The 15000-nt window shown below is 35.8% G+C and overlaps 1 protein-coding gene across 1 annotated transcript in view; it reads left to right on the top strand.

Annotated features, from left to right (window-relative positions):
* Nucleotides 1-15000, top strand: part of mei-41 (ATR serine/threonine kinase meiotic 41) — a 29555-nt gene that overhangs the window by 6181 nt on the left and 8374 nt on the right. The window contains exons 10-34 of the mRNA XM_043016754.2: nt 106-295; nt 671-760; nt 1069-1273; nt 1509-1654; nt 1982-2142; nt 2371-2692; nt 2822-2961; nt 3174-3345; nt 3961-4058; nt 4405-4570; nt 4732-4848; nt 5050-5306; nt 5419-5589; nt 5694-5802; nt 6083-6195; nt 9541-9737; nt 10365-10472; nt 10588-10718; nt 11140-11412; nt 11840-12036; nt 13023-13152; nt 13506-13652; nt 13768-13873; nt 14049-14196; nt 14480-14749. Of these exons, the coding sequence (XP_042872688.2) occupies nt 106-295; nt 671-760; nt 1069-1273; nt 1509-1654; nt 1982-2142; nt 2371-2692; nt 2822-2961; nt 3174-3345; nt 3961-4058; nt 4405-4570; nt 4732-4848; nt 5050-5306; nt 5419-5589; nt 5694-5802; nt 6083-6195; nt 9541-9737; nt 10365-10472; nt 10588-10718; nt 11140-11412; nt 11840-12036; nt 13023-13152; nt 13506-13652; nt 13768-13873; nt 14049-14196; nt 14480-14749 (4164 nt within the window). The remainder of the gene's footprint in view (nt 1-105; nt 296-670; nt 761-1068; nt 1274-1508; nt 1655-1981; nt 2143-2370; nt 2693-2821; nt 2962-3173; nt 3346-3960; nt 4059-4404; nt 4571-4731; nt 4849-5049; nt 5307-5418; nt 5590-5693; nt 5803-6082; nt 6196-9540; nt 9738-10364; nt 10473-10587; nt 10719-11139; nt 11413-11839; nt 12037-13022; nt 13153-13505; nt 13653-13767; nt 13874-14048; nt 14197-14479; nt 14750-15000) is intronic.

The following is a 15000-nucleotide window of genomic DNA, read 5'->3' as shown; positions in this document are numbered from 1 at the left end:
ATATAGTAGATACGGTACATATGTTAGGGAAGCCTTTATCTTTTCTTTTTCCAGACTTGTTTTTTTCTGTTATGAAAATGTAAATTTCTTATTATTATTGAACAGTGACAGTGCACAACCAACTATAAGTGTAGTGGCCATAAGCAAGTTGTGGAAGCTTGCTTTACAGACAATGGGTAATGTATTGTCAGACTGGACAGATACCACAACTGCACTACCCCTAGATGGTGTAAAGGCACTGGGAGAGATCATCTGTACTGCTGGCCGTGTCATGAGCAACATCCCAAATACCCAGGTTATTTATTGGAAACTTTTTATTTGGTGAAACATACAACTCCCTATATGTCTTGACATAAAACCAATTGTGATTTTGTTAGCTGAAAACCACAAATTGATTTAGCCTTTATTTGTAAACTGCAGAATTACTGAAATAACATCATGTCGTCAGAGGCAATGCCAAGAATCTCTTTGATATTAAATATTGAATTGAATTAGATTAAATATTAAATGATAAATGATGTGGTCTTGAATGAGGAAATTGGAAAGGCTTTAGAAAGTTCATTTCATATTCCGCATCAGCTAAAATGGAAAGTGCCTTTAAAAGTTTTGAAGGATGCTTAAACTATATATTTTGTTTATATTTTTATTATTATCTGATTTTACCTTTTAGGTTACTCTGCAATTTTTCCCTGATTCCTGGGTAACTGTGGCAGCAGATTCACTGGCTACAATCATGGCTGAAGCAGACAGTGTAAACTTGGTAAGCATGTTTAAGAGTGTTTTATTAATAGGAAAAAAAACATGGATGATTGTTTTCATCTCTGCAAAAGTCGGTATTCTTTTCAAATATATTTTTCTTTTCTTGAGAGATTAAAATTTTAAAGGATATTTATTTTTCTCTCAGATGAAGGTCACATGTGTAATGGAAATAATTGCAAATATATTTAGGACCATATTACAGATGATCTTTATAATATTTGAAGCAGTTAGTACTCCTTTTTCTTTTGAAAGATTGGATTGAAAAAAAATATATATATATATATATTTATATTATTCTCTTCAATGAAGGTCACATGCCTAATGGAAACAGTTGCAAACATGGCATGGACGGGGAGTGTTGCTGAGCTATCAAACACAAAGACTCAGAATAATCACATGTGGCTGGCCCTTGCAACACTCCCTTGGATGGCTTCTGAAGTCAGCTTGCTAGATCTGAAGCCTCCGAACTTAAAGCAGTATACATTATGGGCATCCAAACTGAAATGGGGAAATGGTACGTGTGTTTATTTTGTAAATATATTTTTCTGGTGGGGGGGGATTATTAAAAGTATTTATACTTAATAGGTTTCGTGTTAATCCTATTATGAAATATTACTCTTGAATCTTAGTGTGAATATATGATTAAGTAATGACTTAATTTCTATCTCATTTCCATATGCCTAGAAAGCTTCTTTTTATATGTATGATCAAGAAAACAGTTGATATTACTGTATTTATCTTTGTTTCAGATTCCAAAGTGAAAGCAATCTGTATTTTAATTATTGCTATAATGCCAGAGAACATAGCCCCAAAATGGCGGTGCCACATAATACGTGCAGCAATCAATGAAAGAGATGCAGTTGTGATGCATGAGGTTGCAAAATGGTTTCCTGTGGTGAGATTCCTCTTTTTTTTTTTTCTTTTTCTTACAATATTGATTAGCAATGTATATGTACTTTTTTATTTTATTATTATTTTTTTTGTAATATGCCAATCAGAATTTATAAATGTGGGAGAAGAAATATGTATTTTTTTTCTCTTTATTTTACATTATTATTATTTTTTGTTAATTAGTTCTATATTCCTTTGAATAGTGAAAGTACAAATCACCATCAGCACAGTGAATAAAATCAACAGAAAGTGACCAAGAGACTTTATCTAATAAATTAAATCTATACATGAATAGGAGTTTCATTAACATATCCTTTTGATATCTCCCCAGATGGTGCATCAGTTAGGGGGTGCTGGAGGCCAACAGTTAGTGGGGGAAGTTGTAGGTGCAGTTTTACATTTCCCCGATCACAAGACGGTACAGGCTGGAGCTGCTTCACTGAGTCACCTGTTGTGTGCTCTTCTAAATCATACCACCATGAAGTGTCCTAAGTAATGTTTTGGATTTTGCATGTGACTTTTTTAACTTGTTTATTTTTTATATAGGACTTGAGCTTTATAGTTTAAAGGCCGTATACAAATTTTGAAGAATCTATTTTTACAGAATCTAATTTCATACTGATTACATTGGAAAACTAGTATAATTTGTATTAAATGATATATGAATAATATATAGATAATGAATAAACCAACAATATTAATACAATAATTTTTCTTCAGGTCTGAGGATGATACGTATGGTCCAAACATACTTGTCTGCAGAGTGTGCAATAATGCCAATGCTACCAATATCCTGGACCCTCAGCGTGTTGATCCCACACTAGTCTCACGTTTCTTGGGATTGCTCACCCACTCCGATGCCAAGGTCTTGATGTTGATCGTTGAGGCTCTCCCAGCTGTCATCACCCATACAAAGCTGAACCCTCAGATGATCAACCAGTATCTCATGCTGTTGGATCACCAGGACAAGCATGTTGTCTCTGCCATGTGTAAACAGCTCTCCAAACTTGTTTGTCAAGGTGGACAAAGTGATTCAAGTCAGGTATTATTCTGCAGTGTGAGGTTGTAGATTTAGAGTGATGTTATATGATTTAATTTCAACTATTATTATTATAGCTATTTTTTTTTGTGTATATTTTTTGTTACATATGCACATATATATATTTTCCAGGATTTGAAGTCTGCTGTGGTGTCAAAAGAAGGAGAACTGGTTCTTTCTTATTTGAATGAGCTATTCAGGACAGCTGAAAGAAAGGAATCACCAAGCAAAACTTACCTTGCTGTATTAGAAGCACTGCATTATCTTGTCAGGTTGGTGGAAGAACTTAAAAAGATATTTCATGGTTGTCTAGCTTTGATTATACTTTTCCTTTTGTTTTATCATATTTGATATTTCATCATACTTATTTTATATTATTATACTACATACTGAGATAGCATTGCAATAGCTGTAAATTGTTGAGTGATGCTCATATGCTTAATATTATGATCCAGATCAGCTTAGATACCCTATTTGCCAACAGATGTCCCCTTGGTGGATTGACAGGTGGGGTGCTCGTGCTGCTTTTACAGTGTTTAGCATCAACAGACCGGCTGGTCACAGCACAGGCTCATCTCACAATCCACTCCCTGGCCAATGCCCTTGGACTGCCATTGAAGGATCTTTACATTAGACACCGGCAATCTCTTGCTCAGGTATGTCTCTGATTTGTCTTGGTGGTTTGATATATATATATATATATATATATTATATTATATATATATATATATATATATATATATATATATAATATATATATATTATATATATATATATATATATATGTATATATATATATATATATATATATATATATATATATATATATATATATATATATATATATATATCTATAGATATATATATATATATATATATATATATATATATATATATATATATATATATATATATATATATATATATATATATATATATATATATATATTTATACTTTCCTATACAATATACTTTTGAAGGATTCTTAGATGGGGTATCCCTGAAGACCACAGTTATAAATCCCTTCTTAAATTAGATAAAAAATATATGATAACTTTGTGCTTTGATTTTATCATTGGGTATCAAGTTGAATAGTTGAAGAATTACTTGCTTCATATTTACATATCATAGATGGAGTTTAGTAGTACTACAAAAGCATAAGAAACTTGGCTGAATTATCCTTCCATCCTCTCTTTAATTATTTTTTGTAGTGATCTACAGGTTGTACGATATTGAAATACTCATCTCAAGTACTTTTTCTCAAATTTTAGGTATTATCAGATATTGTCAAACCAGGAGAAGTAGGAGCAATGCTAAGCCATGTTGCAGAGGTTTTTGAGTGGAATGTTTCTTCTACAGGCAGTACCAGGTTAGTTATTGGAGGATAAGGAGATTTTCCTCTTTGTTTACACCTCTTAATTGTTTATATTGTCTTTTGTATCAACATGTTATTTTCTCTTTGATGACCATTTTGGAGAATCAAGAGAAAGGCGAGGTAGCCTATAGACTGGCTGGTCATAAGTAAACGATTATGGTGAACAGAAAATATTTTATTGGTAAAAGAGTGTCACATATCTTACAGAAGATTGAAAATACTGTGATCTCTTTCCAAGAATTGAGGTGAATAGCAATTGATCCCAGTTTTAAGTAAGTGACAGCAACTGAATTTGACTAGTTTCCTTATGCATTGTTTAACTGCTGTTCTTCTGTTACAGAAATCAAAGCAAGAGCAGTCTAGGACAGTTCATAATTAGCCAGATACGGCACTTATTGCCAGCATTAGCTGTGCGTGCAACACAAGAAGCCAAGCCAGGTTTGCTACAAGAGTTGGCTGCTTGTCTCTCTCTTCGCCTGCGGGACATTCTTATTGATCACTTCCAGGTTGCTACATGATTATTTATGTTTCATAGGGTACAAGAAAAATCAATTGAAAAATCTGTCATTTTTATTAGCTACCAGAATTTTTACTAATTAGAATATTAAGAATTACATTACCAAAATATCCTCTACCCATAATAAAGATTTCGTTACTTCTTTTACAGCATATTTTGGCATATTTGGTATTCCATTATCCTCAAGAGGAACAGGAGGCAGTGTTAGACTTCATAGCTTCCACTACAGATATCCATATTCAAAATATTAGGAGATGCTCTGTGCAGGTAATGTCTTGACTTAATATGGAGTATAAAGTAGAAAAAGCAGAAAGAACAAATATGTCTGGACTATTGAATGCACATATGAGAAATGAATAAGAGACATGTTTTAAATATGCTATCTTTGTTTTTTGTTTGCCTCATAAAACATTATAATGAAGTCATACTTATTGTGGAATTTATGTTTCATATACATTCTCTTTACAGAACCAAGTTAATGAACTGATCCTTGGCTTGCACGACTACCGGGATGCTGTCTTGCGAGAATTTTCCCGCATGCGAGCCATTGAGCAAAGCAGTGATCATAACACCTCTAGTAGACTTACAAGAAAGAGCACCATAGAAAGCAAGTCATCACATGATCATGCAACTTCAAGGGATATTGCTGAGTATTTGGCACCCAGACTCCTTGGAATATTGGGATTCCTCGACAGCAAACTGGTATCATCTTCAACTATGTACAAGTATGTAGAATTATGGTCTTGTTTCTTTGCTATTCTTTTTTGTTTTAGTTTTAGAAGTGTGGAATGATTTTTTTGTGTGGAGAATTATATCAAAATATATCTGTTTCTTTAGGGAAAAACGGTGTGCCCTGTGGTCGCTAAGTGATCTTCTGGTAGTTATGGGAAGACAGTATATATCTCCAGTTTCAAGGAAGATTTTAGCATCCTTGAAGACAGCACTCAAACTCAGGGATGATGAGTTCTTTGACATCGGTTGCAGTGCTTGGACAAACTTCCTTTACAAGTGAGTCAGACCTTCAGAAACATACTGAAATAACTCAAAAAATATATATCATGGTATATGATTTTTAGATTTAGAAAGAGGATATAAGTGGATATCTTTTGCAGCCTTGATGAGAGTACCTTGGAAGGTTTATTGGAGGAAGTAGCTGTAGTGGTGAAACCTCTGGTCAGAGAGCGACCTCAACAGATGGCACCAGTTTTGACAAGTGTCTTGGTAAATATATTTCTGTCATTTTCATCATGCATCTACTATCAGATATCTATGACATGTTACCATTAAACATATTTGTACTCAACAATGTCTGTGGGAAATGATCTTATATTCTTGAAAGATAATTTTTGGATGAATATCAGATTCTTACATTTCCTAACATAATATCCAGTGGCTAAATTGGTGTCATTACTTTGCTTTAATTAGTTTGTGAAATAATTTATTTATTAAACTGGAAAATGATGTCTTAGAGAAAGTACTTTATTCTATTTCTTCTCTCCAGGTTGAAATGCCATCCATTAGACCCCTCCTAGGAAACTTGCCCCTCCTTCCTGAAGACCCAGCCCTTACACAGGTCAATCAAGCTATCTTAGAAAGACAGACAAGAGTGATGGGGTAAGTATGGCTTTGGTAGTGTAAAGTGCTTTCTCAGCATTAGTTGTTGAGTTATTTCAACTATTCCCCGTTCTCTCTTTTTCCAGTGTTAATTGGCATCCTACATATCTATTTTAAATTCATTTGGAGTGAACTTACATAACTATGCTGTACATATATTCATTATGATTGTTTTAATTGATTGTTTAATGCTTTTGAGACCTCTATGGAAATTAGAAGAAGAAAAAAATGCCCACCCAAAGTATTGATCTCAGTCACAAAAGTTGGTTTTATTTTAGGGTAATTATTATCAGAATATATTTTGCTGTCATAACAAATCAGCTTGTTTAGTAGTATGGTCGCTAGTAGGAATGTGGAAGTTATGACCTCTCACTCTTCTCAAATCATGGTTCTTTTAATTCTAATGATAAGGAATATTTCAGAGGGGGAGAGGTATTTGCATGAATACATGAATATACCATTTTACAGCCCATGTCTACCTTCAAAGACAACTTTTGACAACTTTATGCATCAGTATCCATGGTGCTGAAATTAGTGATTTTTGTTTGTTATTTGAGGTTTGTTAGAGATTTTATGTTTTCTACAGTTGGATTTCAAAAGATATTCTTTTGATTATTAGAATCTCTAAATTTTAACCCATTGGTCGCGGATGGCATGATATAATGTCAAGGCTGGCATCGGCGTAAACGCCCCAGCGCGGATGGCACGATGTCCTGCGGTGGTTAGGGATAACGATTGGTTGGAATGTCATGCCACATATTGTGCTGAATGGTGATTGGCTAGAATTCTGTATAAGAACCCCTGATCTCTATTCGGTAGACACATTCAACCATGGAACCCATTCCAGGTAAGTCACGGGAATAATTTTTTGTCACGCCACATATCGTACTGAGTTCTTATTGACCACTACATCCATTTACTTACTTATAGGAACTTCAAACTTTTTCGATATCTCGGATGAGGAGGGAGAGGACGAATTCGAGAACTATGTCCCTCTCTCAAGAGAAACACTGGCAGAGGAACAGAATTCATCAGACGAATCGTCTGACGACGACTTCGACTATGTCCCGCTGCATAACAGCAGCATTGATTCAGATGAACCTCTGTCTGAGTATGCTCAAAGGCTCAGAGTTAGGAATTCTCCAGGGACCCCCGGTTTCAAATGGAGAAAGCGGGAGAATGTTCCCAGAAAGTTCGGCCTGACGGCAACACCAGGCCTAAGAGTAAATCTTACTCATTCGGACTCCCCACATAAGTTCCTAAAGTTTTTTTTCACCGAGGAAATGATGGAAATAATTGTGGAAGAGACCAACAAGTAAGTTGCCATCCCTTTTCTTTCAAAAATTATGTAAAAATCAACATTCACTGAATACATTGTCATATAAAATTCTACTGAATGTTTACCATCCATTATAGGTACGCCGAGTCCCATCCTGGTTTTGTGCGAGGGCACGAAAGAAAGTGGACGCCCGTCACCGTTCCAGAACTCGCAGTGTGGGTCTCGCTAAGAATTATGATGGGAATCTCGCCAAAGCCCCGCCAAGCCCAGCACTGGTCCAAGGACGAACTCCATGATAGTCCTTTTTTTTACAAACACATGCCAAGGGACAGGTATGATCAGATATCCACTTGTCTCCATTTTAGCAGTGACGGGGCAGATCAGACCAATAGGCTGTGGAAGCTCGGCCGCATCGTCGAGCTTCTGAAGAAAAGTTTCAAAGAAGCATATATCCCTCCGCAAACAATAACAGTTGACGAGAGTTTGTGGAAATTCAGAGGCAGGCTCGGTTTTGTAACTTATAATCCTACAAAAAGGGCACGGTTCGGACTAAAAATCTACAAACTGTGTGTATCCTCAGGGCCTACCTGTGGATACACCTGCAATTTCAACGTCACATAAGGCCGTAGCCGACCTTATGGAGTCAGCCGAAGTGCTGGATAAGGGCTACAGTCTTTACGTTGACAATTGGTACAGCTCACCAACACTGTTCAAGACCAACGCTTGTGGTACTGTAAGAGGTAACCGGAAGTTCATGCCCACAGATTTCCCACAAAGATTGCGGCTAAACGACATGGAGAGGATGTGCATAAAGTGGGCAGACAAAAAACAGCTATACGTATTGTCAACAATGCATACCTCGGCCATGGTTGAAACCGAGAGGGTAAATAGAAAAGGGGAGAAAGTAATCAAACCCCAGGCTGTGATAGATTACAATGAGGGTATAAAATGGTATAAGAAGGTCTTCTTCTACCTATTTGACATGGCTTTGATCAACTCATTCCTTTTATACAAACAGGCTGGTGGGACTATCGCCCAACAATTGATTTTCAGACAGGAGGTGATACGAGGGCTCTTGTCTGAGTACCTACCCCAGTGGCAGAGGAAGGCCAGCCAGCACGAACACCTCACTCCGCCTACAGGGGAGGAATGCACATGCAATTGTGGAGACTGAAGGGAAAAGATATAAGAGGTGCCATGTGTGTTATACACATGGCAGGAGAAAAATGACAAAAGCAGAGTGCAGAGTCTGCAGAGTGCCGCTTTGCGTTTTTGGATGTTTTGAAGACTTTCATAATAAGCTCCATTATTGACCATGAAGTGTATAGTGTTGTATATATTGTACATAATTTTTTTACATGAAATTACATGTACTTGTTTCACTCTCTTTTTTATTGACCACATCCATAACATCCGATGTCAAACTGCCTCGAGCGCGGCTTCCCACACCGCCCGAGCGTTTTCTATTACATTATCAAACTGCTTACGTGTTCTAAAGACTTCGTGTACGAGTCTACAATATTGGAAAAAAAAGTTGTTTTCAAGCTTCCCCAGTTTTCACACGAAAGGGAAAACCGATGTCAAACTGCCTCGAGCGCGGCCTCCCACACCGCCCGAACGTAAAATAAATACCGTATGGACATCCGGGCCATATATGGTAATACCGCCATAAGCCTTTATACACTAATTTGAAAACCGCGACCAATGGGTTAAGAGGGATACCAACCTCCTTGAATAAACACTTTAACTGTCTAAGGAACATTTAGTTTTTATCATCTGTGTGTTCTTAACCCTTTCCTGATGGGGCATGCGCTAAGTGAAAACCCCTATGCTGGGCCATTGCATTGGAAACGTCACACTGGCATGACGCCCCGGCATCGGGAATTTAGCTGTGTCACACGGGTGTGACACACCGTCGTCATAGGGTTAAATAGATTCAGCAATTACTTGAGGGATATTAGGTTTATTAGGCTTAGGTGTTGTTCATCCTCTTCCATTAGTAGAAAAGGATGAGATAGATCACTCACTAATGATGAGTATGACTCAAATTACAAACATGTTTTCAGAGGAAGTGGAGAAGAGGTAGTGAGTGCCTTGTCACCTGTGTTGCGCGGTCTTAGCCATGAAAGCCTGGATGTACGTCTCCATGCCTTGAACCGCCTACGCCACATTCTTCGGCACAACCAAGAGGCTGTTCACCATCTCACTACTGATGCAGATAATGTGCATCCAACCATTTCTGAACTTTTCAGCATTCTTTTAGGTAAAATGGGACAATGAGGAAAAGAACATATTACAAATGAATTAATTTTTCACAAAAATGTGATGTACTTTTCAATGATTGTTCTTAACCCTTCCACAACTGGCAAAGAGTTATGTGGGCAGGCATATTATGAGGAAAATAAGGTATCTATTGGTTAGACAACCTATAGTTACCATATCATTATTCAAAACAATGTGGAAAACACCAAAATGTAATATTATTTATATGCCCTCCTTTACATTCTCAAGAAATTTTGTGATCCACTGCAAAGGGGTTAACCCTTTTCCACATCTTAAGATGTTCTTTGTGTTTCTATTATTTTCTAGACTTATAATATGACATAAGAGTCATAAGTAGTATGATAGTACTATGATATCAGTTAGTGTTTGATATGTCATAGTTGCATAGTTTAAAGAAATGTAAAATGTAAAATACAAAATAAATGTGATCACCCCCATGGAACATGCCCACTGTAGAAGGGTATAGGATATAGAATGTTATATAGAAGACTATAGAATACTTTTGAATGATTATTATAACAATATAATATACTTTTCAATGTTTGTTCTTTTGAATATGATAGCCCATTGAGTGTTGGAGAAATAATCATATTGTTTATTCTAAAAGGTCAGTGCCGTGAAGTAGAGGAAGAGGTGCAAGTGGCCGTGGCAGAGTGCCTTGGTCTCCTGGGTGCCATTGACCCCATGCGACTCTATACACATTCCAACATTAAAGGTGATAATATATTTATTATAGGAATTCTGAAAGCAATATTATTTGATATATTTTCAGATAAAGAGGTAAAAATCATTTTGTAGTATGGCTATATGTTTGTTGCATATTGTTGCAGAGGAACTGAGCAAAGTACATCTGAATATTGAAGAAGAACTTTTCATAGTGGAATTAGTGACTGAATTAGGAAGAGCTTTCTTGGCTGCTACAGATGCCAATACCCAGACTTGTGCATCATATGCCATGCAGGTATGTTATGTTTAGTGATTGGTAGAGTCACTTCATTTTATGATTGCTCTAACAATATTTTCATCTGTGTCTGGATGCAGTTTGATCTTATATACTCTGCATTTTTCACATATAAAATAGATATTGAATATTTGTGAATTCTGCATTTGACATTGTCTCTTGAATGTTGGTGTATTTCTGATTTGAAGTAATAAGTCACGGAAGTAGTTCCTGTGCATGTATTGTGGTATTAATTACAGATCATTTTTGTTTATATGGTTATTCTAAATTTCTAAAAATCTAAATTCTTTTTTATTTCATGAGAAAGCATGCTGTGAATGATATTCAGTTTATTTCAGTATGTTGTATAAAGTTTGAGATTTTCATGAAACAGACCAATAAATTGATTATGACATGATTCTATTTGGTAATATTATTTTAGGAGGTAACACGAGTGTATGGCATCCGAGAGAGAGGCTCAGAAGGGGCAACAAAAGTTGGTTCTGGGGCATGGGACCGTTTGCCATACCAGATGCAAGAGATCATTTTCCCTTTGATGACTTCAAAGTATACGGTGGCCAACAGCAACAGTCGATCATCTTCGGGAAGACCTTCACCCATCTATTTAAGCTCACGGGCACAGACCTTCCATCAGTGGCTAACAAATTGGACATGCTCTTTAATAGATTTGCTCAAAGGGGAGAGAGCCTTTCAGGTGTGTTTGTAATATGAATAGGGTACAAGATGAACCTATGCAAGAAGATACCATAAAGAAAGGATACTTGGAAAGTAATCAGATAACAAATATGAAAGATTAGTGAGATGATACAAAAGTAGATTTAACAAAGTCAGGTAAAGGATATTATGAATGTATATTTTTCTGGTTATTTCTTTAAAATTATCCCCAAATTTATCTGGTTGCTAGTACATGACATTACTGAATAGGCTGTATACAGACTTGGATAGAGGACTTAAGTCGAGATATCTTTGGTAATATTGAAAGATTTATCACCTTCTGAAGTAGTTATTATGATTAAGACATAGGTAAGGGTGTTGAAAAGCAGATCAGTTTTATCTGACTTAGGTAATATTGGGGATTCCATGATTTATAAGAATTACTTGTTAACATCATACTTTGACAGGTTTTCAGTGCCTGCAAACCAATCCTCCGAAGAGACACAACAACAGCCATGCATCTGTTACAACCTGTGTTAGTATGTGCATTAAGGGAGTCTGAGCATCATCATGAGACAATTCTCAAAGAGGTTCTAGCTGTAATGAAACACATGGATGAGAAACCAGTGGCAGAACAACCTTCTACAATCTCACTGGAATTACAGTAAGTTTTTCTGTTGCAATTGGTTTGTCAGTAAATTGTTATTGCATTCTTCTCAGTGAAAATTTTGTAAAATACATGGCACTTCCTCAGTCTTATAATTTAATTTAGGACAAATTATGTAATTCTTCATTGCTCATGATATATTTGAACTGCTTTTGTTTTTTTGAGAATTTGATATTTAGCATATTCGAAATTTTGTACTTACAAAATTTTGACACGTTACTTGAAGGTCATTTAAGATTAATTTTCATTCATTTTATGTTTATCTGTTCATGATGAGATATAGTGGGGTGAGGTATGGTACCATTTCATGGCATTTACAAGTTATACTCAACAAATAATGCAGAATATTACCACTCTATATTGCAATGTTATTGGAGGGTCTACCATATATATGTGAAGGTTATTCAATATTTTCATGTTGAAAAATGAAAAAAAATAAAAACCTAAATATTCAGGGTTAACCCTCTCTGGATGGGTGGTACACCACGGGTACTGCGCATTCAAGGCCCGTTCGCCGGGTGACGTCATACGGCGTTGTTTATTTAACTGATTTAGGCCTATGCGTTCGAGAGCCCCGGCATTGTAACATGCAAGGCTGGAATGCCCCTGTCATGAGTGGGTTAAAGACCCCATAATTTCATAGCCAACCAACAGTACCAAATAAATTAGTTTACCTTCATGATGTCCCATTCTCACTGAAATAGAGGCAGGAAAACAGCATGCTATTTTTTTTAAATAGATGGTCTATTGACCTAAGTTGACAGTGTACTGAGGTTTCTATGACTTTAGTGGGAAAGCAGTGAAGTTTCTAATATAGGAATAGGGGAAGTTTTAGGCGAGCATTAGTAGAGAAAAGTACAATATGAAAATTAATTTGATATGTAAATCTATTGTAAATTTCAAACTTAATGGATACAGTTGCAATCTGTATGCATCAATATTAATAGTGTATATAATTACAGGTAAACATTGTCTTTACACAGGCACCTAGCAGTTCAGACATTGTTCACTGCTTTAGACTATGTAAGTAAGTGGACACAGAAACAGAGGCAGATTGAAAATGCATCAAAGAAAGGACGTGGAGCTTTTACACCGTCCATGGAATTACAGCAGGTTTGTAACCTTGTTGTTTATATGTGTAAGCTAAATTTATTTTTTTAAATCCTTTTAGTAACTTGTTTTGTAAATAGTTTTGTTTTTTTAAGTTGCAGCCTGTACCATATATTTTGGTTTTGCTTCATTACTCATTTCAGGTGTACCTCTCTACACTCTTTTCATCTGCAGTTTTCATTTTGGGTTTATTGATTGTAGTTACATAGAATATATCTACCTCAATCTTAATTATGGTATACATTGATTATTTCTGTAGTATGTTATTTTTTACTCTAAAGTACTTTATTAGCTACATTCATGTAAAGTAAACTCCACTTTGTAATGTTCCTTGTATCTTTGATGTATTTTCTCAGGTGACAAGTTTTCTTGAGAAGATTCCAGCAAATTTGCTAGCACAAACATCTTTCAAGTGCCAAGCCTACCACCGAGCCCTGCTTCATATTGAAGCCTATTTAAAAGATAAACCAAGTCACTTGAAGGAACATCTTCGTTTTATACAAGTAAGGTTCTCTTCTTGTACATATTGATAATTTGATATAATTTTCATTGATTGAATTAGAAAGATTAGTTACATTATTTTATGCTGCTGTGCCTAAGGATTATTTTGTTCTACAGCGCATATACGTTTCATTGGATGAACCTGATGGTGTTGCTGGTGTAGCAGCCATCCGTCAAGAGGATCCATCTTTAGATGAACAAGTTATTCAGCATGTTGCAACAGGTAGAATGAGTAATCTATCAGTAATTTAATAATATGATGGAGATAACCTCTTTTAGAAAAATATTTAGCAAACCTGAATCTTACCTGACATTTTGCATTTGAATTAAGATTATTGCATTTCAATAAAGTTGATCTGAATTTTTAGAAAAATCTGATTAAACACCGCTTCTATCAGGACGTTTACAAGATGCATTAGGATGCTATGAGCATCTGTGTGTGAGGCAGGGATCAGAGGAAGTATACAAGGGACTACTAGATTGTTACCTGAGTTTGGATCAACCTCATTCAGTCCTTAACATAACACATGGACTTCTTTCTAACAAGTAAGTTTGTGTTTACTATTTGGGCATAAGTCTTAAACAAGATAATTACACGTTGATTTTTCATGAGGTGAATATATAGTATTTTTCATATTGTTAGATATCTTTAGATTTTCATGGTATTGATAATGGTAATGACAGTGAAAACTAAAATTTAGTGATTGAAGAATATCAGCACTAAAATTATAAAATATTTATGTTGCCTACTAATCAAGAAAGTAAATAGGGAAGCTCTTAAGTTGAAGGTTTGTAGTTTTACAGACTATGATATTTGACTTCATTTCAGGCCTGAGCTTGAGGCTTCACTGAATGAATATCGTGTAGAGGCAGCTTGGAGACTTGGAAAATGGGACTGCCTTGAGAAATACCTGGAAACTAATCCTAATCAGAGCTCTTGGGGATCGGGTGTAGGCCAGGTCCTCCTTGCTGTCCGTGCAAGGGACTCTGCAGCATACCAGTCAAGTCTGCGTCGCCTCCGGACACAGCAGATTGCTCCCCTGTCTGCGGCTAGTATGGAGAAGTGGGCATATCAAAGAGCGTATCCAAACATACTGAGGTTAGGGAAAGTGTGTAAATATACTTTAGCAATAACATGCTCAGAACAAAAAATTCAAAATTCAAAGTAGTTTGTATTGAATGTGTATTGCTTTCACATCACTATAAAATAGTAGTAATAGGTTTATGAAAATTACTTTCTCAATTATATCATTGTTTAACCCTCTGATGCTGAGAGTATGTGTATACATGTACTAGCCACTGTAGTCTTGTTTTATGATTTTTTTTATTCTTAGATACAAAAGCTTACCT

The sequence above is a fragment of the Penaeus japonicus genome, unplaced genomic scaffold (assembly GCF_977035675.1).
Source record: "Penaeus japonicus unplaced genomic scaffold, GWHDUDI00000001_assembly GWHDUDI00000032, whole genome shotgun sequence".
Lineage (NCBI taxonomy): Eukaryota > Metazoa > Arthropoda > Malacostraca > Decapoda > Penaeidae > Penaeus > Penaeus japonicus.
Note: the sequence above shows the minus strand (reverse complement) of the source record. Positions and strands in the feature narration are given on the sequence as shown.